This window comes from Daphnia carinata, chromosome 3, assembly GCF_022539665.2.
Source record: "Daphnia carinata strain CSIRO-1 chromosome 3, CSIRO_AGI_Dcar_HiC_V3, whole genome shotgun sequence".
In the NCBI taxonomy this organism is placed as follows: domain Eukaryota; kingdom Metazoa; phylum Arthropoda; class Branchiopoda; order Diplostraca; family Daphniidae; genus Daphnia; species Daphnia carinata.
The window spans coordinates 6,823,812-6,850,374 of record NC_081333.1 but is presented as its reverse complement, the minus strand read 5'-3'; the positions used below and the strand labels follow the sequence as shown (position 1 = coordinate 6,850,374).

General features: G+C 41.1%; 1 protein-coding gene across 1 annotated transcript; it reads right to left on the bottom strand.

Annotated features, from left to right (window-relative positions):
- Window positions 1-544: 544 nt before the first annotated feature.
- LOC130685324 (alpha-2B adrenergic receptor-like) lies at window positions 545-24,578 on the bottom strand. The gene is made up of 5 exons (XM_057508613.2): window positions 23,887-24,578; window positions 21,876-22,835; window positions 4,895-6,346; window positions 1,012-1,257; window positions 545-813 (listed from the first exon to the last, which is right to left on the bottom strand). The coding sequence occupies exons 2-5, from the start codon at window positions 22,725-22,727 to the stop codon at window positions 733-735; spliced, it is 2,631 nt and encodes an 876-aa protein (XP_057364596.1). The 5' UTR covers window positions 22,728-22,835; window positions 23,887-24,578; the 3' UTR covers window positions 545-732.
- Between the last annotated feature and the right edge of the window lie 1,985 nt (window positions 24,579-26,563).

Genomic DNA, 26,563 nt, shown 5'->3' with positions numbered 1-26,563 from the left:
CGCTAACGGAGGAGCCTAGAGTACTAACAGCCCGGAACATGAAACAAGGAAAGCCAAATAGAGAATTAAAAAAGTTTCGAAACAAAAAGACGTAATTCGCCGTTCACTGTGCGTCACGAACAAAGCTGGCAAACACAAAAGCAATTTTTTGTTGTTTTGATTCGAATGAACCTTTCTATTGAGAAATACTTTCTTGTTATGGTTATGACAAAAAATAAAATTGAATGATAGTATACACGGAACGCCTTTGGATCCACTTTTTGATTGACAACCTCAGTTCTCTGGTTTACCAAATACTTCGATATTTTTATAGCGATCCTGCACAACCATTTAGTGGCAATCTTTCTAGCAATTAAGCATCTGACTTTTCCAAACGAAAACCGAGAACAGGGCTTGTCTATAAAAAGGTGGTTCAAACGGTGCACCGTAGTTTCTCCATTTCACTCATAACACCCATTATTCGTATTCACGTTTATTTTGCGTCCTGTATGTATAAAGCATTAGATGACGTAATTTATACAATATATACTTTTTGTGCGGGTTTTTAAAAATTCGGTTACCGGCTTTGTAACAAAAAAAAAATCAACGAAAAAATGGATACAATAGAAAATCGTTAGAAGATGATACCATCTTTATTCCAAAAATTCTGAACTCCAATCATCTTGCCGATTGTTGTCGTTTTTCACTCTTTCTCCTACGGGAACGTAAGCGCCGTACAGTTAACGCACAAATTTAGTAGGGAGCGATGGTGCAGCGAAAGAGTATTCGACGAAATGCTCGTCGGAAGTCTTTGTTGAAAATGGTATAAATGACCTGCAATTGGTCGGGGAAAAAGAAAGAAAAGAAAATCAAGCATTTGGCCGATCAATACAACGTCATAAGGTTAAATTCACGACTATTTTCGCAGGCAATGATTTGAGGATATATTTTCATTTTGCCTCTTTTCTTATCGATTTACTTCCAGAGATCAGACAAGGTTTTCCCATCCTTATTTCATCTTGAATGGCTTACTGGATTGAGGGCCGAGTTGATGTAGCCGAGCCAAAAAGCGAAGGCGAATCCCCACGGCTGAATGTTGCACGACGGACAGACTGGAGCCAGCAAGTAGAGGAAGAAGAAGGGGAGCCAACAGGCGATGAAGGCGCCCATAATCAGTCCCAGGATCAACGTGGCCCTTTTCTCTCGCTGCCGACTGATCCTCCTCCGTTCGCGGGCCGGATCTTTCTCTCGCACCACCACTCGACCGGTGTCGATCACCTGTCAGCGTCGTTTTATGCAATAAAAAAAAATGAGAAGAAAAGAAAATTAATAATGTTAATAGAAATAGCAAAGGTGCGTAAAATTGTTTAAATGCTGAATGAATGTTTGAGACATAACGCAGCGCTATTCATGATGCACATATAACTTTTTCCGCAGGTATTTCTGCAATAACCTGGTAGTAGGTTGCAAACTTTTCACGGAAATCGAAAAGTTCTTTGTTTGAACAGTCGTCCATCAAAAAAGTTGCTTTCCTATTTTTCCGATTTTTATATTTATTTTTTTTTTTACCATTATTCCGTGCAATAAATCTTAAAGGGCGTTTGCGATACCGGGCGGAAAGGTTACTGTTGGATGTTCTTTTTAACTCACATTCGAACCAATATGGCCTTAGGTTCAAGTAATCACTTGGTTGTGATGTAAATTATACGATTGATTTCATGATTTTTCCCACACGTACTCGTACAGAAATCTTTTACGAATTTATTACTTCAATGAATATAAATGGAGGAATTTCAATAAACTTTTTTCCGCACATTTCGGTATCCGAGGCAGCTCTGTTGCTATAGAATTAATAATTTTTTTTATTTATAAAAGAAAAAAAAAGAAAATGAAAACAGCAAAAAATTTAAAAAAATGAGGAAAACCATCGAAATATTCTAAGCGACGCAATTTTTTTCTTGCTTTCTAAGTTGTGTGCAGGCCTTCTTCCTTTTTCTTCTATTCCGAGTTTTTCATCTTTTGGATGTGCTGCCGAATCGTTCGATATTGATCTTTTCCCTCGATAAAAACCCGAGGATTCTGCACATAAACATAGACACACACATACGTAAACGTGAGTTACAATGTCTTTTTTTTTACATCTGTGCTGCCCAGAGAACGAGAACAACAAAAAATTATTACAAACGACCAAACGCGAAGGACGAGAACGCTGTTGGGCTTAAGCTCTCCAACACCAGCATCGTATACCAACCTTCAAGTTTGGCAAGAGGAACTGTGTAATCAAATACAACCCGTTAAATATTTACGTACAATAAAGCAATTTTGTTTCGTTACGAAAGATCTCCAATGAATAAACGATTTTCGTGTGACACAATCGCGACCTCGTTCAGTGTCTCTTGTTTCTTGTTAGGCTTATATTTTTTACCCCAACATCGGGGGGTTTCTTATGTGGAAACGTACCGTCGTACATGACGGGGTTTATTACTACGTGAGAAAAAACGTAACAGAGAACGCAATAGTAGTACACGTACTGTGAAAATGTTCTCCGACGTCGTGTTTCCATTGCTCTAAAGGCTAGAGAAGGATTACATGATTGTATTTCTTTTCATTGGTGCATGGAGAATCGGAAGATGCCTATAAATATTATCGCATGTAGAAGCTCATGGTTTCTTCTTTACATGGTACTAATAAATTACAACAAGAAATACGCAATGCGATAACAGACAGCGGAAAATTATTAAGCGAATTGTAGTCTCTGGGAAAACGTAGAATAGACGCCTTCTGTTTTCTGCTTCAAATCGTAAATAAGTCCGTCTTAGCGAGATATAAATGTCAGGAATGAAAAAGGGAGCTATGTGCAGCCTTCAAATCAATCTCGTGCCATCTACGCGGTTAATTACTTCCACTTTCTGCAGTAATGAACAGGTAAGATCTTCATCGTCGATTAGCCATCTCCTGTCAAGCCTGTGACTCTTGGGCGAAGCCCTGAAACAAATCCCAGGCCGTTTAATGAACGTATCCAGTCGTTTATGATCGACCGATGTAAACTGCACACACTAAGCAACGCTAGTGCTCGATTGGCCTGCCCTAGATGTTCCGATAAAAAGACAGGACACACGAGTAAATAGTTTTTCAGCTCATTTTTCTTTTCTTCCTTTATATAGTCTGTTCGTTGACATGTTATTGCGTTACTCGGGGTCCTATTACTGCGGGTTAATACACCCGCACGCGAAAAACAGAAAGCATTAGGTACGTCATCGCGCTCAGTCTGGCAATAAAGCTGGGATTTTTACTCAACAGAGAAGATGCCCTGTTATAATTGCCCAATGATCAAGAGAGACATAGAAAGTAAGCTTGCAGGCTCGCAGCTAAATAATTGGCAGCTTTGCAAAACGCAGACAATCGCAGCAAAGTCTTTCCACGAACTTGCATTACGGCGATATTTCTCCGCTTAAAGAAATAGATAACTTTTACAGAATACAGAATTTTTTTTTGCAAAGGACTCTTTGGGGAATCAGAGATGCAGTACGTCAGAGTTATGCAAAAAGATTCAGGGAAACAATTTTCTGGTTTAGAATTTTGTTTGCGAAATTGGTCTGTGTTTTTCAACAAAATACGTTTGCTCACAAAATAAAACGGTGCTCTCAGACAAAAAATTCAATCTTTTTAGTTGAAAATGTTTTTAGTTGTTTGTTTTTCTAAAATAAACAAAAACAACGAAGTAAAAGGTTTGACATAAGTGCTATTTACACATTTTAATCAACGGGTATAAGGGATTGACTTCCAGTTTTTGAACGTAAGTGTCTGTTATTTTCTGGACACAATAGTTATTAAAAAAGTTGCTATTGCTATTTTCTTTGTACATTTTCTTAGGTTATTTACACCAAGTTGATTGAGTTGTAAAAAAAAAAAGTTTTTTTTATTTTTCAATTTGGAGAGAATGAAGGGTGTGCTTTTGTTTGCCTTTTGGTTGTCATCGTATTTTGTCGTTTTCATTCGGGCTACTGTACTATGGCAAGAAAAAAAGCGTTTAAACAAAACGTCCTACCCTAGCAAAAAATCGTGAATGTCAAATCGATTTGGCCCGTTCCGTTGAGCGGGTAAGAAACGAAGCGCGCCATGAAGCAACGTGTGCACATCATTAGCCTAATACGCATACATCTCTGAGGTGAACTCATACCTATCTGCATCTCTAAAGAACGGCATTTGGTGCGGACTTATGGGACATTCGTTTTTCAGCAAATAAGCTGTTAATACATAGTTTATTCCAAAAGAATCTGAAAATAGCGTTATGTGGCCTTTTATTGTTATTCGTTCTCATTAGAACGCCAATGTTCAGCAGCGACGCCATGTACGCGTCGATACGATTTTCCTTATGTTCATTCGAAAATAAATACGAACGATTTCTTTTCTCATCCACATAAAGGTAAACCTCTAGCGAAATGATACTCAACCTTAACGCTTCTATTACCCGTGATCGATTAAAATCCAATAAGGCGAAATGGGAAAACTTTTTTTTTTCTCCTCCTACATCAATCAGATGAGTTTGAAACCCCAATGGGGCTAAAAAAAAAATTATTTCACCTCAAGAAACTGTGTCGCACGCAGCGTGAATATGCTAATAAGCTCTACGTACAGGCACCCTTTTTCTTTATGGGCCTCTCCATAGACATCTCGGTCTTGCGTAGCTGTTCGGTATAAGCTCCTGTTTTTTTTTTCTTTAATTTATTAAAGAGTCTTTTTTGCTGGCTCAGCCGATCAATATATAAGCAACGGGCGGTCTTCGTTGTTGCACCATGGAACGTGACACATTTATTTAAATCAACATTCAAGTGTTGTCATCATTCTTTCTTTCTCTCTCGAAATAATATTACACATTTTCTTTTCGTATGGCTTAAACGAAAAGGTAACGTACCTGTCGCTTAGCTTTGGAAGACTTTTTGTGAACACTGCCGGAATTCGGACGACAAAAGCGGATTTTCAGAGGGCGCACGACTGTGCAACGGGCCAAAGTGCCGGAATCGGATGACGAAGGATCCAATCCGCCATCACTGGCCATATCGTGTTCGTTATCCTGCTGGAGGCTGCTGCTGGATCGCAAATTCTTGTGATTGTTGGTGTCTCTGACAGTAATTCCAGTGTCACAAGGAGTTAGAGCCTGCGGCAGAGGCATTGGAACATCCGACGCGGTAATGGGAGAAGGAGATTCAAGATGATGGTCGTCTTCGTTGGTAGCTGACGACCATTCGTACGTTGCCGACGTGTTCATCCGCTTATTTTCTATCGTTGCATCAGTGTTCGTTATCCTTCCTCCTTCCGTCATTCCGGACGCCAATATCCGCCTGGCTAATTTCTCGAATTTGCTTCTCGATTTCGGACAGAGCAATGGCGTTCTCCGATTGACTGCTGGAGGTGTCAACTCAGTTGCCGTAGTCGATTCCGCTTCAACGTCCACTGTTTTCTCATGCACAAGACGTTCGTTGTGCTGATCACCATTGGACACGGAACAGCGGACTGTTGAGTAAGAGACGCTGTTATCGGCTGGCACACATTCGAATGTAACGCAATGTCTGGTTGTCAACGAGGTCCGATCGCCGCCGTTTTTCAAAGAAGATGGACGTTGAGCTACCGGTTGATGAGCTGACGGTGAGGCGGTGTCCCCCCTCGTCGCAATATGACCTGCCTTCTGACTATCGTCAACCGTCGTGGACGTGGATTCGTTGATGGCCGTCAAACTACTAGGTGCCGTTGAGTGAAGAGTCTTCTCCACGTGCCTGTTGCTAGGAGACGAAAAGCCTTCCTTGACGTTTCTCTTGTTAGCTCGTCCGTCCACGACGCTAAGTCGGTCCACCGAGAGCGAAGGTCCCCAATTCGTTGTCATAACTCTCAGATCGGCGCCTCCTGTGGATAAGCTGTGCCTTCGAGTGTCGATCGCGTTGCGATTGTTCAAGACGAACGTCTTGATGTTGGTGAGGGATCCGCGCGAGTAACAATCCGTCACGGTGGGAAGGTGTGGTCTATCACTGTCACCGTGAGAGACGGCATTGCCATTGTTGGCAATGATGGACTGCTGCTGCACGTGCGGATGTTTGCCGTCCGTAACGGTCACTTTAATTGGCTTCATTTCCAATTCCTCTTGCTGTTGAGTTCCCTTTTGTTGCTTGCTAACACGTCTGTGGTTCTGTTGTTGTTCGAGTTGTTGCTCTTTGGTTTGCGACAGTTTCCGCTTTATCTTGTTCTCTTGGGAACGGCGAGCTCTGGCCCTGGCCGCGTAGTAAATCCGGATGTACACAAAGACCATGATGCAACTTGGGATGTAGAACGAACCAAGGGCTGAGTACAAGACGTAGCCAATGTCTTCGCTGAGCTGCAGGGCGAAATAAACAAACAACAAATGAGTTTTGATTAGGAATCAATGTGATGCAACTAAGGCAGTTAAAAAAAAGAGGCATAAGATTTATTCAATAAGAGCTTAGATGGATACATGAACAGGTGACAACATTTGACCTGCGATTTAAGTAGCATATTTTGTTATAACAATCAGATTTTGTTTTCCTGTATAGCTTAGGTTGAGAGTTATGGTGTCGGAATCAATTACTCGCTATGCGGAAAGCAAACTTGAACTGTGCTGTCATCTGATATTACATTGTCGAGTACGTCTTTCTTGTGTGTCAGGATACAAGGCTGAGAGCGTTTGCTCTTTTTTGATCTCCTTGCACGTCGCAAGCTTCGAAGAAAAAAAAATACACACCTTTTTTTTAATATACAAGGGATAACAGATGCGATGTTGAGGTACCCTTGAAGCTCATTTGCATCTGCCTATAAATTCTCTCTTGATTGGGATTGCTTTATACAGAAGCAGGATGATAAGTGCTGATCATGATCGGGTTACTCCTCTAGTCTGATGCGTGTATGCCGTCATGGCTTATGCAGAAACGCTTGCGAGTTTCGCTTCTTGGGTCATAAGTCTATCGCCGATTGTCCTATAGCTCATACTGCGCCAAGCACAACCAATGGGTATTTTATCGATCGAGCCACTATGGTTCCGAGGGGAACGAAGGATTTCCTTCTGTGTTTACCAGCTGCTGTATAGGCGAACGGCTCTTTAGCTTATAGTTGATATGTTCATATACAACGAGTCTATACGATACGGCTATTGATGTCATTATATCCACCAGACTGTTACGTAGTAATGAACAGTGATGTTATTAAGAAAAGTTAACTTGAAACACTGTGAGCAATACTTAAATACCGTGGAGCTAAAGGGGAGGGGGGGGGGAAGAGACAGTATCCGCAGTTTGTGTTGTTGATTGTTGCGTGTGTAAATGGCGTAATTTACTGTGATAACGTGCCTCTTGTACATCTGAAAAAAAGGACTGTCGAGCGAAGAATAACGACCACGGAGGCATACAGTAAACTCAGCTGCTGCCAATAGACGATATAGAGTGTATGAATCATCTTATTTCTTAAGTGGTTTGCAATCATCTTTGAGCGAAGCTGTCGCGCTTTTCACTTTAAAATATAAATCAATGGGATAGGTTTTAGCGGAATACGAGGTCAAGAACGCAACCTGTCTAAGCTAATGTGGTGCACGTAAATTCTGACGCTGGTGTTTACGTTCGGAATTATTGATTTCATCATCATTTCATTGCATAGTGTGGGCGTATAAAAAATTCATCGTCACGACAAGAACATAATGAAGCGCAGAGCCTTTTAAAGATTCATTGCAATTACTAATTAATGCGATTTCTTCCGGCATACGCCAACCAACAGACGCGATCGATAATGCTGAATGAAGGGGAAAAGCCACGGAGCCAATCTTTACAGCCGTTAGAAATATTCTCAATTTTAATGCAATCAGTCCTAGCCTTCGTTGTTCTTGTCAACTAATTGTTTTATGCTAGCAACGGCTTCAAGGACAGGAAGTAGAACGTCTTACACTAGAAGTTGTATCTAATTGACATTAACTATTGACGCTGATTATCCCGTAAGTTGCTTGTTACCTTCCCCTCCAAGTTACGGCACTACATTTGTTTACATTAGCACTTTGATTAGGGAAACTTTGCTCTAGAGGCACAGATAGGAAAATTGCATCTGTAAGACATGAGACATTTATGTACATCCTGTTTGCACGAAAACGATGGGAAGCGGGGTAATAGTAAAATAAAAGTTTGGCGCACATAGACATGTCAGAGCGAGTTAGTTTTATATACGCATATCGTAGGATGAAGCTTGGCTGCCGCTGTTTGATACGGGCTAGCTTTGATGGGAAATTGCAAACGGATCCCGTAGAAGTTTGCGCTGAATTCCCCGTAGTATTTTACTGTTATAGAGAATTGAAAGAGATACCTTAAAATGATTCATTTCGCCTTTCCCTTATATTTTCTAAAAAAAAAAATTATTTTACTCTAGCCGTTTGCGCATTGTTTCTTTTGTTCGTTATCTTTCTTGTTTGATTACAAAGGATAAAAGGGTATTTCTAGTGCCCATGTTTTATCTTTGCCGGCCTGCATGTCATACAGAGCAATTACCATTTACATCTCATATGACTCGTTTTCTCTTTTCATTTGTGCACCCATCTTTCAATTTCTTTTCTTCTTTCGAGGTTTGTTTTAACGAGAATGTCAAAGGGTATCTACACTGCCGTATTACAATGCAGGCCTTCGTTATCCAACTCGCAATTATCAAATTCGCTTCAGAATAAAGTGCGATGTACTGTGTAAAGAAAAAGGGCTTCCGAGTTGATCTTGGCATATCATGTATTCGTCACGATATTCAACTGGCAGTTTACTGAGGTCAAAGGGAACGCCCCAAATGGCACTGCGAACAGTTCGCCCTGTCTTATGCGTGGGAGCTGTTGTATTTACATAGTCATGGCGGAGACCTTTTCCCATCAATTGCACTTGCCGACGTAGCCACACACACGCGTGAGTGATGCCCCTACAACTCTTTCAAGAGCCTTTCAACTCTCGTCTCTCTTATACGCTAGGATTTATTCATCTATTTGTTTAATACACTTCACCGCTGGCTCTTTTGATTTCTGTCGTCCTTTAACAAATAGTTTTTTAAAGCTCCTCAGCTGAGACGTACATGTGGAGAAATGCATGTGATGTGGAGACGTACATGTGGAGAAAGACCTGCAGCAAATATCGCTGTGGTCAGCCTCATCTTTTTTTTTGTTCTTTACGTAGTTGCTCTTCAGCTTGGTTCGTCTATGCCCTAGTGTAATGCTTATTTATTTACAGCTGGTGGGCATGGGACTGTGGGCCACTTTTCCCGTTACGCTGTGTGTTTCCACTGTTTCTTACTTTTTGTTTGTGACGATATTTGGGGCATTGAAGAGAAAGCAAAAAGGAAAGAAGAAGGAAATCCCGGTTGAATATCAGGCAGTGAAGCGAGTGGCGCAGCAAACCACCACTCGCTGCTGGTGTGCAGACATAAATTCGATTTCCGTTCTGCTGCGCGGTCTATTTGAATTGACTTGATCGCATTGGGTCGTTCTGGCGTTGGTTGAACACTAGGCGTGTTGACTCCTTGATAAATATTTTTTAGACCCGTTATTCACAAGAGGGAGAAAGGAGAAAAAAGCTGACTTTATTGTGTTTCATTCCTTTCTCTTTAGCTTTATGTGAAGACTAGTACTTGTTAGATCTCACGAATCCCATTGCTTATTTCTCCCTTTCCTACCGGGCTTATATTCGCCCAGTGGACCAATGATGTAGGATTGCACTTTGTTGTTTCAAGCCTGCGGTATACTTTAAATATGTTGATTTGACATTTCCCCCACAGTGTCACGTTTCCGCCTTCATATTTAACCAATCTCGCCTTATGCGGTGACTTTGTCTCCATTCAACTTGTTTTCAATTTCGAACCAACAAGCCCAGTAAGAACTTGTGCAATGAAATATGGAAAGGTCTCTCTGCCTTTTTTTTGTGGTTAACATATTGCCATGTGGCAGCTTCTCCACCCTGTTACAGATTCACGCGGCGAGAAACAATAAATGACATTGGTACGTTCCTGAAATTTCGATTGGAAATCCGTGCTGCTATTTAGCGGCAAAAAAATAATAAGCAAGCTGGCGAGGCTTGCCGCCTTATCGATTTTTTTTTCTCGCACAATTCACTCAATCAACGAGATGTGGCCAATTTTGTTCTGATGAAAAAAAAAACACGCAAATAACAAATGAAATTAAAGGGTCATGTAAAGAGTGTAAAGACCCAATATCCCTTGAGTGATCTTTTAATTTCCAGCTTGGACGCTTTTGATGTTTGGGTAATATAGAACATTTTATTCCAGCGTAGTTGTTCTAATATGTACCGTGAAAGTCTTTGATATTACTGGCTGGTTGCCTGGTATCGTCAAATTGTAGGCCGCACGTCTAAAATGGTTCTCATCTCTTATTAGGTTTTGTCTGCTGACATGAAGGGAAAAGAGAAAAAAAGAAAACGAAGAATTCCTTAATGAGGGAAAAGGCTGGGTCAACGAGTCTATGACAGACGAACTGGAACCGAGGAGCGCTATTCCCCGGCAAAGAAACATCAAAAGTTTCTAGCAATCGAACTAGTTGCTCGTGCCACCAGCGCGTTCTCTGCCAAGCCGACAACCAACGGGCAACAACTGACGATACGTGCCACATCTAAACAGATTATTTACTGACAGCTCTTACTTTATTTCTTTCTACCACCGACAGAATGCACGAACAATAGAAATGCTTGCCCAGTGTACACTACTACTACACTACTACGCAAAAAAAGGAGCGTCTTCGACCGTATACATGTGGGAGCGTCAAGTCTTGAAGGTCTCAGACGTGGATGACGTGCCTCAATGCCAAGGCATTTGCTGTTGCTTGCCAATTGGAAAGCTTCATCATCAGTTTATGTACTGCCTGCCAATCTATTTTACCTTTTAGCCCAATATATTTTTCTGACGTTCGTATCCTTTTATAAGTCTTAAAAAAAAGGAAAATAAGAAAAAAAAACAATTTTATGGCAGTCGTTAAAGCTCTGATGCAGACACAACATCCTTAGGCTCTTGGAGAGCGTGCGGAATTGCAAATTGTTAAATAACGTATACGTGGAAACATAAAGTTGGTGTGGTCTATATAATGGAGTAGGCTATCTGGTCCATCATTGCAAACGATTCCGCCAAAAGTTTTATGATTAGGCGAAAAGCAACGGCCATTTTAGAATATTCTACGATTGTGCATGTGCGAGCACTTTCAATAAAATGAAAAAAAAAAAAACAAAGAAAAATAATAGCGATTTTTGTGTTGGATTTTTCAGGCATATGGCCGAAAGTTATGGCTCATGAAGTGGCACAGAATACTCTATAGACTCACGATAATACATGCAGAGGTTCTCTCGTATGGATGTAATGAGATCGTTGATGTGCTGCGCAGAATTGTTTGGATTTGGGTGCCAGCTGTTAACCTTTCGAAACGGCGCGATGAAACTCCGTCATTAAAATAAGTTCACGGCTAATGGATAAAAAGGATCAAACACCACTGTATACCTGAATATTACCTCAATAATTGCCAAATATAAAAAATGAGTCTTATACGCGTTGTGTCGTAAACGCGGGAATTAAAAATGAAAAAAGCCAAATGTTACAGTTGCATCGAACGACTGTTGTTGTATAGTTTCTTTATCCGTTCAATCGGGATATATGTTGAAGCTAATAACAAGACGTGATTTTCTTTCAATCACTTCTGATTCTTGCCATTTTGCCATCATTTTCCTGCCCAATAGGGTTTTACGCAATGTCGATAACGCGGTAGCAAACTAAAAATGTCACTATCGTATACAACCTTTGGATGCTACAAACACATCACGTACAATGTGGAGCACAACCTTTTTTCTTTTCTTAGTAATTTAGTTTCCTTATTTTCTTTTCTTCAACTGAATCCAAAGTTGAGGCAGCGCTGTAGTTACAGTTCATTCTCTAAACTTGACAATATGATGACGCACGACTCTATTAAATACATCACTGCTAATAGCAACTAAAAGTCTCACGTAATAGTGACACATATTTTTCGCTTTTTCTTCTGTTTTGTTCCTTCTATTGTTATCGTGTTATATAGCCAGGCTCCAAGTATAATGGAAGCGATAAATTATTTTAACAACCGCAACGAGAAGCGATGCGTGCGACGCCCTGGCACAGAACCTTATACCGCGCAGTCATTTCGTATAGCGTCAATATCACAGCCGTCCCCTGCAAAAGAAAGGGAGGGTGATGATTCTGCCATCAACAGCACAGCGTCTATTATTTTATAGCCTGTTTGTCTATTTAGTTAGTTGTGTTTATGCACGCCTGTCCTAATCTCGACTAAAAGGCAGAAGCGATGATGTTCGTGCTTTATCCAGGCGCAGTAATCAGGGCCCTTTTTGTACATCGCAAAACATCTATATGAGCTGTATATCGCTTTTTCATGCATAGTAAACTATACTAAGTTGTTGTACTTATTTTTTGTTTTTTTTTCTGTTCAAAAATAAGAAAGAAACTTTTAACAAGAATGAAATTGAGATGTGCCGAGGCCTTACTCAAAATGTTGTCATGTCGTAATTATATGTGGGCTAAACCAAATAGCCATTTTATAATAATTAAAGTTAAGTTAGCCTACATGGATATTGTGTTTAGTTCTCAATTGCAATGCTTATGAGCGACTTTGCCAAAAGTTTAGCTTCTTCCCAAGTTATTGGTTTTGGTAACAAAATGTGTTCTGATAATCGAAAATGGACGTCAGTAATGAATAGCTATCCTTTTTTTTCGTGGCTACGAAAGTACACTCCCGCAGCAGTTGCTATATTAGGTTGCCAATCTCTTCTGTATATATTTGTTACGATTCGGTCTTTCCTATTCCTTGCTGGACACTGTGTAGGAGGATGGACCGCCTCTTGTTTCTTTTCGACGTCAAATTAAGAAAATATTGGGCTACTGCTCTCCAGCACACTGGTGGTTGTTGCTGAGAATATCTATAAGGAAAGGCAATCACTGTATCACGAAGATTGCCCTTGTGTATACGTATGTGTGTACGTTATGTTGTTAAGGATTCACGCCACGCATTCCGGAATCCATTATCATCCATGGCGTAATTTATGCATGGCGACGGCTGATTTTTGTTTCAATGTTTTTTCTTTCTGAATGAGGCTGTACAAATTATGTAACGAACGCCCTAGTCCAACTGTTGGGCTGCAACCCCCCACTTTATTGCCTAATGAGTAAGTAAAGAAAATTCGTCCTTGTTGATGCTGATAATTACATCATCTAAAATGATAAAATTATCTGTATAGAGGCGGCATCCTACATTGAGTTCGATGTTACTCGTTCGTCCAAGGAGGACCAGCTGAATGTGAACAGAAACCTGAGAGATGCAGTTGGAGGCTTGAGGGGCATTTATTAATTTATTCAACAGCTGGTAGGGTCCAACGGGATAATGAAGCACACCGTCACTCCCAGCACGCCCTTCTGGAGCAAATCATCCTCCAAGAAAAAGAAAAAAAATCAAATAAATAAGAAAAAAAAGAGGGTTTCAACAGCAGACGCAATTCTCATTTCGCTGAGAGAACATGGGGAACTGCAGCAGCCAGTTGCCCCATATACTTTTGCATTATGCTCGTCTACGATGTTATGCCACTACGAAATATGGGGAAACGGAGAAATTCCATCATACTCTTGCGCTGAATTATCAATGAATGATAGCTCTTGGCAGACGCATGATTTAGGATCCGGAGGCCCTGCACATAGGAATAGTTGAATGTCTGATGAATACAAAGCCTCGCCGTCAATCACGCATTCCGTAATCTCCTTGTTTATGGCTACCTAACTTTGACGCGATGCAGCAAATGCTATCGACGTTTATTCTATGGGATGTTCCCTCGTCTTTTTTTAAATGTTTCATTCTCAGTTTGGGTGTTGAATGTAGAATTTTGAAGAGACACTCTTAGCTGTCGATCGTCTTCCCTTTGAAAGTTGGAGTCGTAACTGTCATGGAAGAAAAGAATTGTGGTATCAACAACACAGCCTCACATTTCAGATAGGATCTACATAGCAATATAGAAAATAAGGATGAATATGCTAGCAGTGGTGACTGGCTGGTTGACGATAACGGAGCTAATTATCATTGGAATAAAACCTTTGCATTTCTTGTTCAGAAATCAGAATGAGAAACGTTCCTAGGTCTCTGGTGAGAGTCACCAAAGAACTTTAACTTAATCTCCGGTATTTTATTCCGTTTTCTTTTCCTTAATTTATTGACTCTTGTACGTCTACTCCTTCCTGCTAGTTTATATCGTATGACGTTTTAATTTACGTTTCATGGTATTTGTGATTAAAGAGACATAAGTCTGCATTTTAATGGTTTTTTTCACGAAGTTACCTTTCGACCATAGCGTCCTTTGAAGGGGCGTGGCAATCCCCCTCCTATAATACCGCCGTTCACTGACGGACCTGATCGCATCTATAGATAATCTAAGATAACCCAGGACACAATTTCATAGCCTTTTTCTTTTTCTTCATTCTCTAATTAATCTGCGCACTGTAAAAGCTATGCATGTACACCGAAACGTCCTTACGAAGGCGGACGGGGAGATACACACTAAGTCTAACGGACGAGAAGCTCACTAAGAAACGAAGAAAACAGACGAGTTAGAACAGGAAAAGTTATCTAACTGGTGTGCTGGGGAAAAGTGTCAATGAAGACAAATGCAGAACACCACGTTACGTAAACGGACAAAAAAGAGTTTTTCCAAAATACTTGCTTACGTGTTCCCTTATCGCATTTTTGTGTCTGTAGAAACCTTTATTGAACGTTCCTTCTGGCTGATACATTTATTCATAAAAATATTTCCTAATGTATCATTTATTCGTTGATCGTTCTCGGACAAACAAAAATCTTGACTCAATCAGCGGGGGGTTGGTATGAAAATACGATTTTTTACGACCCTTGATCTTTCGTTAAAGACACTGCTCTGTGTAGGTTACACAATTCTAGCCTGTAGCTATGCAATGCGCTTTATTGCTGCACCGCCAGTCTTTCGGCAAGCATCTTCCGGCAGAATTTTGGGGTACGACATGTCCAGGCTCACTGTGCGCATCAACCAAAACATAGCAAAAAGATGAAGAGCTTGAAACGAAAAATGTTAAATTCAAAACTTCGTTGAAATGGAAATGGGAACAAAAACTGTTTACTAGGCTGGCCGGTCAATAATCAATTTACAAAACAAACTGAATTTTAAGAAATCTTATTCTTAAGCTTTTTCGGCAGCTACGGACACCATAGCTTGTGCGTATTCCATAAAACGTTTAAAAAAAAAATAAGTTTTAATAAAATAAGTTTTTTTTGTGTTATGAAACAAAATATGGAACCTAAAAGATGAAGAATAACCTGTATGAATCCAAGAGCCTTTAAATCGTTCTTTAGATAAAAGAAAAATCCTCATTTTGCTCCGCGCTTTCAGAAAAAAACGTGAAAGATCGATTCGATTGGTCCCGGTGACGTTGCATTGACGACCATTACATTGAAAAAGGAGAGTGAACAAGAAACTAAAAAGGGGGAGGATGAAGTGCGTGGGGGTAAAGCGTTTATCGTCACTCGTTTGAAAAATCCGGATCTGCCCGCAGCAGAAGTAATTCTTCCGCTTATAGCTCTTTATTCCCTTCTTTGAATGTCGGTTTCTTTCCCGCTATTCGCCTCTACGCCTTCCATGTTTAATTCAAAGGGTATCATGCGTGTCCGAATAAAAGAAGAATAAAGAAAAAAAAGAAATCGAAAGTCTTACGGATTAAGACCGAATGTATCTAGCCTGCAGCCTAACAGATAGGCTAGATTATACAGCAGATGTATAAGATTCGTAAGCTCTTGAGTGCTCCCCGAAAACTTTTCTATATTCTGTTATAATGTCCAAATTGAAACGCAAACTATTCCGCCCTGTCAAATGTTGATGTGATTTTGGGCAAGAAATAAGCGACCTGTAGTCTAACCCTTCATTGCGCACACAATGATTCTCTATAGTTGATTGGTTTCGACTGTTGTTATACGGTACGAACACATTTTCAAAGTTCCTTTCTCCCCTTTTCGCTCGTTCCAATTCTACCCAGTGAACTGGAATATTCTTCTACGTAATGGAAAGCTAATCAATTGATGTTTTCCAAGTAGAGAGTGGTTGATGTACTGAATGCTCCGTAGATGCATTGGATCCTGCGTGATCATCTCATATCTTGCTAATCGCCAAAGGACGCTTCCAGTTTTTCTCGTTTCGTTCAATAAGCCCCTAATTCTGCCACTCGTGACATTCATTTTTTTTTAAATTTTACTATGCTCGAATACTGCCTTTACGTGTGAGCCATATGTTCTATAGGAAACACAACGATGTCCTTGTTTTTAGGAAGAGAGAGATTGAATAACGAAGTAATAAATAAATAAAACGCAAAATAATGGATGATAAAGTGCCGAGCCATGTGAGGTAACATTTTAAACAGTTTTGCTTCCCGACTTTGTTTATTTGGCCCAAGATAGTTGAGCAAAAGATAAAAGGTAGAAAGCTACATGAGAACGACCTTCATGATTTATTTGCGATCCATCAATTTAAAGGCTCTGACGTTTAGGGGATGGATTTTTTCTTCTGGCTGGAGGTTGGCAATGATTTAATATCTATTATGTGTGCATACGCTATATGGCTAGATATTTCAATGTCTTTTTTTTTTTAATGTAATTTTTTTTCTGGGTATGCATACAAACTCTGGTGCGTATGTACTTCTATAGCTCTTTAAAAAGTCCTGAGAAAGATAATCAGGTGGTAAAACACATAAGGAATTGTCTGACACTTGGGCCATCATGTTTTCTTAGGGTGCTACTCTTGTCACGTTCCATCATCATTATTCCCTGCCTGCAACGACTTTCTGACTTTTTCTTTGTTCTTTCTAGCCACCTTTTCATTCACCATTTTCACCTTTTTTTTACATTTAAATGTCTCGAAAACGTGATACAATGAAAACTAGTTTTAAAGGTTATGTACGTGACGTAATTGAAATGTTCCATTATTCAGCGCCGTATCCCAATTCAACTTTTACAGACCAAATGTCTGTCAGTTGAACGTCAAAAATTACCATGACGGTCATGACGGCTCTAATTCTGGTTATTTTTAATCAACGTTTAGATTCTCTGTGGACATGTAAATTATTCCTCTATCTTCTTATATCTGACTTGAAGGTTTCCCTAAATCCAAAGATGTGACTCGTTTAGGGAGTACCCAAGCAGAACCAAGTTGCCGTACCAACTTGGATACCGGATACGCCGTAAATGTGGCGTGACCTATTTAACGGCTTCCGTGTCAGAACACTCAAATCGAGTGGCAGTCCTTGGAGAAATATGAGAGAATTCCTGTAGGTATATGAGTGACCCCACGCGATGACGTAATCTATATTTATTGCCATTAATAAGCCCCAATTATATGAAGTTAATTGCACTCACGACGTCTTGTAAGACAAGAAGCGCCCATGTTTCAGCTACTCCCGGCTGTAATGCTACTGTATATGTCAAAATACACGATCGCTATCTCTAATTCACGCACACATTCCACGCACGCATTCCCTTTTTGTATATGCGGTCTCTCTGTCTGATTTATTCTCTTTCTCTTTATGCTCTTTCCAAGTATTTATAGTCACGCTACGAATGATATTCAATGCAAATGGTGAATAATCACGGGAACTGTTCTTTTTTCGTGCAAAACCGCGGAATACGGATGGTTTGCACGAACGAAGATGCTCGATGCGGTTGGCAGACTGATGTTAATTCAGGTTTAATTTAGAAATTAAGCCACAGCATATGAAAGGATTCACAACATATAATGACAGTGAAATGCCCATTTTATAAGGAGATAAAGCAATACAAGCTGACCAGTAGTTCATCGGGTTCTTTTCAGCCTGTGTCCAAATGCGGACGTAACTACACATGAGGGTTTTCTCTGGTTGCTTATGGTCCACGATGGGCACTGCAAGTTTTGCCCAGTTGTCTCGTTCCCTATCAACGCCCGCTTTAATTGGCTAGTTGGGAGCAATAACAACATCAAGAGAATACAGACCGTAGACGGAAGAGTACGGATAGTGACTGGTCTACTATTAGTTAGACCAACAGACGTTGCACACACACATGGCTAAAACTTTGTGTATTGCGGTACGCTCGGCGGGAACTTTAGCACTTGATAACGACTATAGTTCTGCGATATCTAAGATAAGATGGATGGACGGCCTGAAACCTAAACTCGTTTGTGTCTCCCGTCGCACCAACTGTATGTTAATGCCTGCTTTGCGTACACGTCAAGCCTTCCGCGTTGAGGGGCCGTTCGGAAAATGGTTTAACAGAGTTACGGGACATGGGGAAGCAAAGGTTGAATTCAGATAAGTATTGCACAAACAAACATATGATATAGGCAAATTGTGTGAGTGAAGAAGAACAAATTAGTTGGGTTGTGTTGCTTAAAGTCGTTCCTTTGCAAGCGATACGAAACACTACCAACGCTATGCAGCAATAATAAAAAATGTGGTGTTTTTACCTTCAGGCAATTTCAAAGGAAAAAGGGCAATTGATGGATGCGTGTAAAGACAAATAGATATGGATCTGCTCCAACAAGACGTAACAAAGAAAATTCTTTAAAATTCTTCTCTGCCCTTTTCTACATTTTTTATTTTGCTTGTGTATACACTCGGGTATAATAACATAAAATAAACGTATGACTACGTTCTAAAGATTTACATGTTAGATTTCAATACAACACCATTAATCTACGGAGTTCCGAGAATGCTATTGAACGTCAGGGTTAAATTTGAGCTTATTTCGGTTTTTTATTTTGCTAAAGGCTAAATACAGCGAGGCTCATGCAAATCTATTTCGTTTTCACGTGAGATTTGTAAATTGGGAATTTTCCGCATTGAAAGTTGTTTCAACCAAAACCAATTCGATTCCATTTTCTTGAAACATCTACATGATCAAGGCGAAAACTAATCACACATTCTGAACCGTCGTTGCGTAACAACCACGAGCTTTAAATACATTTTATACTGATGGTTTGTGTGTATGTTTCCTGATCACATCAACGCAACTACGTGATTTCAGAAAACGAAGAATGGTACACTGGGGGGTTTCTATGGTGTTCCCACCCCGGTCCAAAGGTATTTTTTTTCCCTTAGAAAAAGTATTGAAAAGAAACGACCATCTGTGCATCGTCTACTTGGAGATCGTTACACTCAGAGATGTTCAGCACAGCTTATGTATTGGTCCTTACACTATGGTCGATTGTGAAGATATAAACTTCAAGTAGAAGAGCACAGTTGGACCAACAGCTAATATGGACGACGGTGAAAAAGAGAACGAAGCTCATATCTGTGGGCTTCACTACAGTGGATAGCCTTATAACGGGGCAGGCAAGAAAAACCTTAAGGCGAGGGTTCGCTGAAAGCGGATTGAGACGCATTTCGGCGACTTCTAGTGTGCCATTTCCAACCAACACATCCATATGGATGGGACACGCTAGCGGAGATATATCCTATTCGGTGCTATTGCGCTCGGTGATTTGCTTTAATTGTTGAGGGCACACCCAAAGCTAATCAAAAGACGACGAGGCAGAGGGCGACCGAAACAAAAGAAAGACAACAGAAAAACTGTGCGATAGAGAAGGATGAGATTGCGCTCCAGCAGGAAACGTTCTCTGACACAACAGCCAATGCGCTGGGTCCATGTATAGATCGATTGGGGCGAAAACACGTTCCGTGCTGGAGATGTCAGCAAAGCATGCGAGCCAAAGATTGCGAAGCTCATGCGAAAACACCCTCTCGCCCAGCAACGCCGACACTCACTTTATTGATGGTGACATCCATAATGGCAAAATTTCAATCGGGATTTTCGGTGAGCTCCGCCTTTATCTCTTTCGTGAGTCACAATACTTTCTCATCTAGCCTTCAGTCCCCTTTTTTCATTTCTATTTGTTGTGTTTTGTTTTTAGGAGGTGATCTTATTTTTTTTCGCGTTATTTTATGTTAGATGTATACTTTGAAACGAGCCAACTTCCTACAGCCGACTCTATTGGATACGCAACATGCAACGAAAGTTACGGTTTCAATTTTCCGATTGTATAGACTTGACGCCCCCACGACTTTTTAATGAGAATGAAGGCAATTGGTTTGACGTAAAAACAAAAGAGCCGCATGCATCAAGTCAACCACAAAATGAGGCGTGCAGACAAAGGTTTTGGTATTCAGCACCAGAGGTTTACGACGTACGAAAGATGTTGAAAAAACAAGCTGCCAATTCACTATTCAAAGTGGTCGGACGGCAATCGTTCGGGAGCCCCATTCAAGGCATCCGTATTAAACTACAGTGCTTCTATTCCTTTGTGAAAATCTATTTCAATTTAAGGGAAGTTTCGAAACGTCACTTGCTAGACGTCATTTATAAATACAATTTAGAGCAACGTGAACGATCGTAATGGGGCACAGCAGCGACAAGTATACACTCGATGAGCTCGGGGTGTTCGTCTTTTTTGCCGCAACAATCCAAAAACCTTTTGCCAACTACGAGCATCAAGAGAATGCTTGATGGTGTACACATCGAGTGAAGGCTTGCACCGTCTTTCCCTCTCTCTATCGATTGAATGTGTTGAAGTCGATTCGACATTCTGAGGCAAGAGCCGTTTGCTGAGACGGAAACACGCCCGAGAAAAGACGGACGTCAAAGTGAATAAGAATGGAGAAAAAAGAAAGAGAGAGAGAGAGAGAGGGGAATGAAAAAGAAGAATTTTAACTTGGCCTACCGTACGGACTATGAAAGACCAAGAGTTGTATCCCGGCCACGATATAAAGAAATGATGGGAAAACAGCTCGCAATCGTCATGGCGGCAGCGCCTGCATGCTCGGGCACGAAGACGCGCATTGCAGCATCAGCAGTATATAATACCGTGCCAGGGATTAGATGGAATTTCAAAAACTTTTCCTTTCTCTATATAGGCTATATATGCTGCTGGCCACGTCTAAAATATTTTACGAACTCAGTCTTCACCGTTGTCCATTTCGATTTTTACACGGTTCTTATTTATTTATTTATTTTTTTAAGTTCGCGCGCTTCTTGGGCATGGACTTTTCCTATTGGTTTCCTTTTTATTGTGAACTTATGTGATGGTAAAAATAAATTGCGGTGCTCCTCGGTAAACTGGCAGTCGATGTTTAGAGATTTTTTTATTTTCTACTTGTCGCCTTTTGTTTCTCCGTTTGCATATTTAATCAGTCGGTGCGCAGCAATGAGCGCAGTGGAACAAAGGACAAGATTCAACACGTCGAATTTGGTTTTTTGTTTCCATGGTTTTATTTGAGTAAGAAATGCTGTCGGCTCTTTGTTCTTCCAATTTCACGTTCAACTGCCACCGCCAAAAAGAATTCCACAGATAAACTGAAGGGGAAGGAGATTGTCTCGTAATGAGAGCAGCAAGAACAAAATTACGAATATCTTTGCTACCGTAATCTAAAAATATTACGAAGCATGAGAATTTCAAAATTATACGAATACTTCGAGAACAATTTGCCTTTTAAATTATTTGCATCCTGACTAAGGAACAACTGAAATAGCGGCGTGATGTTTCATTACCAATACAAGGAAAAAGGATAATTACGTAGCCGTTCTGTAGCGAGGGTTCGGGCAAATTCGATTGAATAGCTAAATCACGTAGCTTAACACAGCAGCGGTACTGCGGACTTGAATACGTTTATGGAAAAAAAAGAGGATGACCCACACGGGGCTTTACGAAGTCTTGGCTTTTGCGTTTCATGTTTGTTGATAAACGTTCGTGTTTGTCTGTTATCTTGTCGCTTAAATATGTAAATTGAATTTCTGGTAAACTAAAAATAAAAACTACCTCGCATTTGGGGAATTCTCCCTGAGGCGTCTCCTTTTTCCATCCGAGGAGCGGCGGGATGGAGACGAGACCGCTGAGGATCCAGACGGTGGCGATCATGATGACGACCCGTTCTGGCGTCCTCTTGCGCAAATACTCGATGGCGTGCGTGATGGACCAGTAGCGATCCAAGGAGATGAGGCAAAGGTTCATGATGCTGGACGTGCAGAGGAGGACGTCGACGGCGGAATGGACGTCGCACCACCACTGGCCAAAGACCCAGTAGCCCATCATCTCGTTAGCCAAGGAGAAGGGCATGATGATGAGACCGAGGAGGCAGTCGGCCACGGCCAGCGAGCCGATGAACCAGTTCTGGATTCCTTTGAGGGACCGTTCCGTCGCGATGGCGATGATCACCAAAATGTTGCCGCCGACGATGACGATCATGATGATGGTCACAAAAATGGAAGCGATCACGAGCCCGAGGGGTGTGTAACCGCTCGGATAAACGGGACTTCTCCACCAGTTGGGGTCGTTATTGGCATCGTCATTGCTGCCGTTCAAAAACGATGTCCAATTAGTGTCAGAACTCAATTGGAGCAAGAACTCGTTCTCGGAAGACGGAGATTCAAGTGAGTCAGATAATTCATCACCGTCCGTCGACCAGCTCCACAGCGCTTCACTCTTGGACGTGTCCGTCATCGTCTGGGCACCAACTACGTCCAGCACCAGGAACGCCATCATCACCATCATCATGGCTATCGCCGCTGGTGACGTCATCTTGGTGCCTCGATCGCCAACATCAGTCATCATCGGCAAGGGTGTCAATCGTATCAGCTGATGTTCCAGCAGCAACGGTAGCAGTGGGTTCATTGGCTGGCCTTTTCAAAATGCAGACAACGACAACGCTGATGATGGAAGATGGAACGCTGTTCATGCTAGAGAAACACGAACCGACCAGACGCCAACTGGAAGTCATCCCTGAAATGGAAAAAAAATGCCAGGCGTTGAAAACAATTATTCGCGAACATATCCAGAGGAAAGGTTTGGCATTTCTGGCCGTTCGTGATGCGACAGTATCGCACCATGACAACACGAAAAATCAATTTATTGAGTCATCAGCGAAAGTTACCGGCCCTTACATAATAGTTGCCCCCTAGCATCAGCCATTAGCTTTTACCTTTTGTATTGCTCATGTATTGGCTACCGACTGCGTTGAATGTCGCCCTTTTGTGTGTCTGCGCCTTGGTTGAGCACCGTGCCAACAGCGTTCGATTATAAAATGTTATGATTAAAAAAAAAGCGGTCCCCTCTGTTGCAGGAATTTGGGGAATTTTTCGCACCTTCCCGTTAGTTACCAGCGCTCCTTTCAGGCAACTAGTCGCCTACCCCGACCTTTTATGGCATATGTCATTGTACGAAAGGGTAAAATGTATGTTGCAAAGGTCAAAACGGAGTGGGTGTAATGGAAAAGGGCACTTGCGAAAATCGAAAAATCATAACGGGACGATCGATTTCTGGGTTAGGTATTTGAATTTCGCTAGACGCATTGCCTAATTCACCTGGGCATGCACGTTGGAGTTTCGAGCTCTTATTGATAATTACGTAGACGAAGGTGCTAACGGAGTACTGCATATGCAAATTAAGCGACACACTCTTGTGGCTCTAATGGTGCAAACATGGATGTAAAGGGTTTCACGGTTCAAACAGCATGATTGTATCTCGTACCCTTGAGTTTCTTTGCAGCAAATCGCAATGCAGCAAAACTATTTTTCACGAATTTCGGTAGCGTTGAATGCGAAACTCTTCTATTGTGAATAGCTTCAGCGGTGCGTTTAGCCCCCAAATTGTTTTTCTTGTATATAAAAAAATACATAATGAAAACCTTGTTTTTCGCATTCGCAATCACCAAAATTCTTTGTTATCTACGTTGGAAATCGACTTGCCAAAGCACTAAAGCATTTCATAATTTACAATGCTAGTAAGGATCAAGCGCAGGAAAAATCGAAAGAGATCTTGAAGGTGAATTTACCTGTGTCTTGGTTGATGACAGCTGATCGGTTAAGTTACGGACAGGATCGTGATCTGTGATCAACGTTGCCATTATTCCTGACACTCGGTTCCTTTTCCTTGTGGCACTTTTCTATACAACAGCGGAAGCTTGTGCAACAGTCGTTGGACTACGTGACGGTTTAGAAGGATCACTCAAAAATGGGACGCTGAAAGTTACGCAGACATACAACAGGTCAATGACGACGTCGATTGCCTAGCACAAAATCCTGGATGTCAAGTCGAACACTCGCAATTTCGGGCCAAGAATACCAAAGAAAGTAAAAACGATGATTGCAATCCCTTTGCAAACAATGCAATCTTGGAACAAAAAAACTCGGTTCGAAGAAACAGTTGCAAGATTAGCACGAGGGAATTCTAAGCAACATTCGTTTATGATGTCAATTTCTTTCTGCCTTCCTATTCGTCTCCAAACGGAAGCATCGAAAATCCCCGATCACTGCTGGAAGCTGGCAGAGAAAAAAGAGAATGGACAGTAAAATAATGGAAGAAACTGATGAATCCTGTACTGAATTTAGTCTTCTAGCACATCGACGAAAGAAAAGAGACATACAGTAGCGCACGTCCGAGCTGCTGCTGGATGCCTACTACGTGCCATCGGCCGTCCGAATCAGACTTTTCTCTAGTGTGGCCGATGTGGGAACAAGAGGCAAAAGCAAAAGAGTTCCGCGCACCGAGAGAATGAGGAAGAAAAACACAAAAAATAGAGTCGAAGGAAGAGGAGCAATGCTGTGTGAGAACCGAGAAGGAAGTGCGTACTGTCGAGTTTCTTCGTCCCGGGCAGAACCGCATCAACGTGTGACGCCACCGCAGAACGCAGGCGCGAAAACGATAAATATTTCCACATATCTCTACTACCTTGAGCCGATTTACCTATTTATGGTATACGTTCTTGCATTTCATACACAAAAAGTTCCAGCATATATAACGTCTCTACGTATTGTTTACTTGTTGTGTTTATTCGCTTTTTTTTGTCTTTTGTTCGACATCGTTGGAATCTTTTATACTTAGTTGATGTGCAACTTGTTACAGAAAAGCTCTTCGTCAATACAGTATAACCACTTTTTTTTCGTTTTTGTTTGTCAGTTCTTAAAAGTAGGCATTACTTTTTCTGTTGTCGAATCACACAGAGATTCGACTTCCATTCGCTGTGGAGACGAAATGTTTCATTTTTTTTTTTTTTTTACTGGTTTGCAGAACATAAAGGCAAGACAAGCAAAGCAGTAACTAACAAACGAGTGCAGCCCATATACTGTCTGATCAATCAATAAAAAACGCTAAAAATATAATTCGTGGGAATACTGAGGCCCCATTTTCAGAAATCGTTTTTTTAAACTAGTAATGCACGTACGTGGGCTTATTTTCAATCGAATTCATCGTGCAATCTCGTGTACATTCCACTTGCTCCTGTACGGCCTTCCAGGTACCCGAAAACGTGTGGATGCTATGTGAGATATTCTTCAATAACGCACGAATAACAACAAATTAAATCGTATATAGAATGCAAACAGTCTCTTAATCACTACCAAAGGAAACCAGAGATATCTGTTCGTCAACCTTGCAGCGGTTCTTGTTGAGCCGGCGCACAGTTCTCACGAACTCGTTGATTGAAACCACACACACAATAAGAAAGCAAACAATAAAAACTGAAGTCTCTTTTGAATGACGGCCGCATATCACTTTTCCATGGCTTTCACTCACGGTCGTTTTTCATTGCTGTCAAAGAAGTCTTTCGAGGCGGCTAAAGCAATCACTCGCATATATTGGGGGAAAAAACGAAATATAGAAATTTCATTTGATTTCTTCTATCAAACGATGCGTTGATTACCATCACATTATGGATTCATTAAACGCCATTCTGTCTGTTTTGGATGACGTGTTCAAGTGTTCAACTGTACTGTAATTACGCGTCAATTCTAGACAACAAAAAAAGAAGGAGCACTCATTAGTAAATAGATGCAAGTGTCGACCGAGTGAATCTCATTTTCGCAATAAACAATTGGATTTTAACGACAACTGTTGGTCTCAAAAAAGAGGCCAGACGTTGAAATGGAAGGCCCCAGTACGGAGATTTTGTGGTCGAATCATCATTAGTCGATTAGCGTGTAGCACGTGAACTAAGAAAGGATACGAAAGCCACTTCAACCCATCGTCACACTATTTCTCTACAGCAGCGTAAAAATGGATAAACTGTTCAGTCTCAAAGAGAATCTATTCATCAGCTGGTGGCGGGTTGTACGTTGGATGTACAGACATTGTTTCGATCATCTTGTTCAAACAAAAGACACAATCGATTTAATCATATCAGTTCTACAGTTCACGTTATCGTCGCCTCCCATTGTTACAACTTCGAACTCGCTTATCCGTCCATCAGACGAACGTTCCACGTCCAAATTGGTGTTTTAACCGAAAATTGCTGAACGGTAGTCGCATTTCTCTCATTGCCTGTATGCTTGTGTGTATGCTACTTTACATCCACTTTGGTTGAAGGCGGAAGGAAGGGTTAAATGCCTTTTGTGTTATCTAGGTAAGCGGATAAATTGAAATCAGTTCAAGCTTCAGTGGGTCTCGGAGGTTATATCGGTCAGGGCAGCACGGCCTATCAATGGCACAAATGGAATTATCCTTTATGGCTTTTA

What these genes read in the sequence shown, in the direction of transcription:
- LOC130685324 (XM_057508613.2), bottom strand. Translation starts at nt 22,727, where the DNA reads ATGAACCCACTGCTACCGTTGCTGCTGGAACATCAGCTGATACGATTG. An exon ending in GAGAATTCCCCAAATGCGAG is followed by an intron (nt 6,347 to 21,875) that starts GTAGTTTTTATT and finishes TTCGCCCTGCAG; the next exon opens with CTCAGCGAAGACATTGGCTA. An exon ending in TCAACTCGGCCCTCAATCCA is followed by an intron (nt 814 to 1,011) that starts GTAAGCCATTCA and finishes GACCAATTGCAG; the next exon opens with GTCATTTATACCATTTTCAA.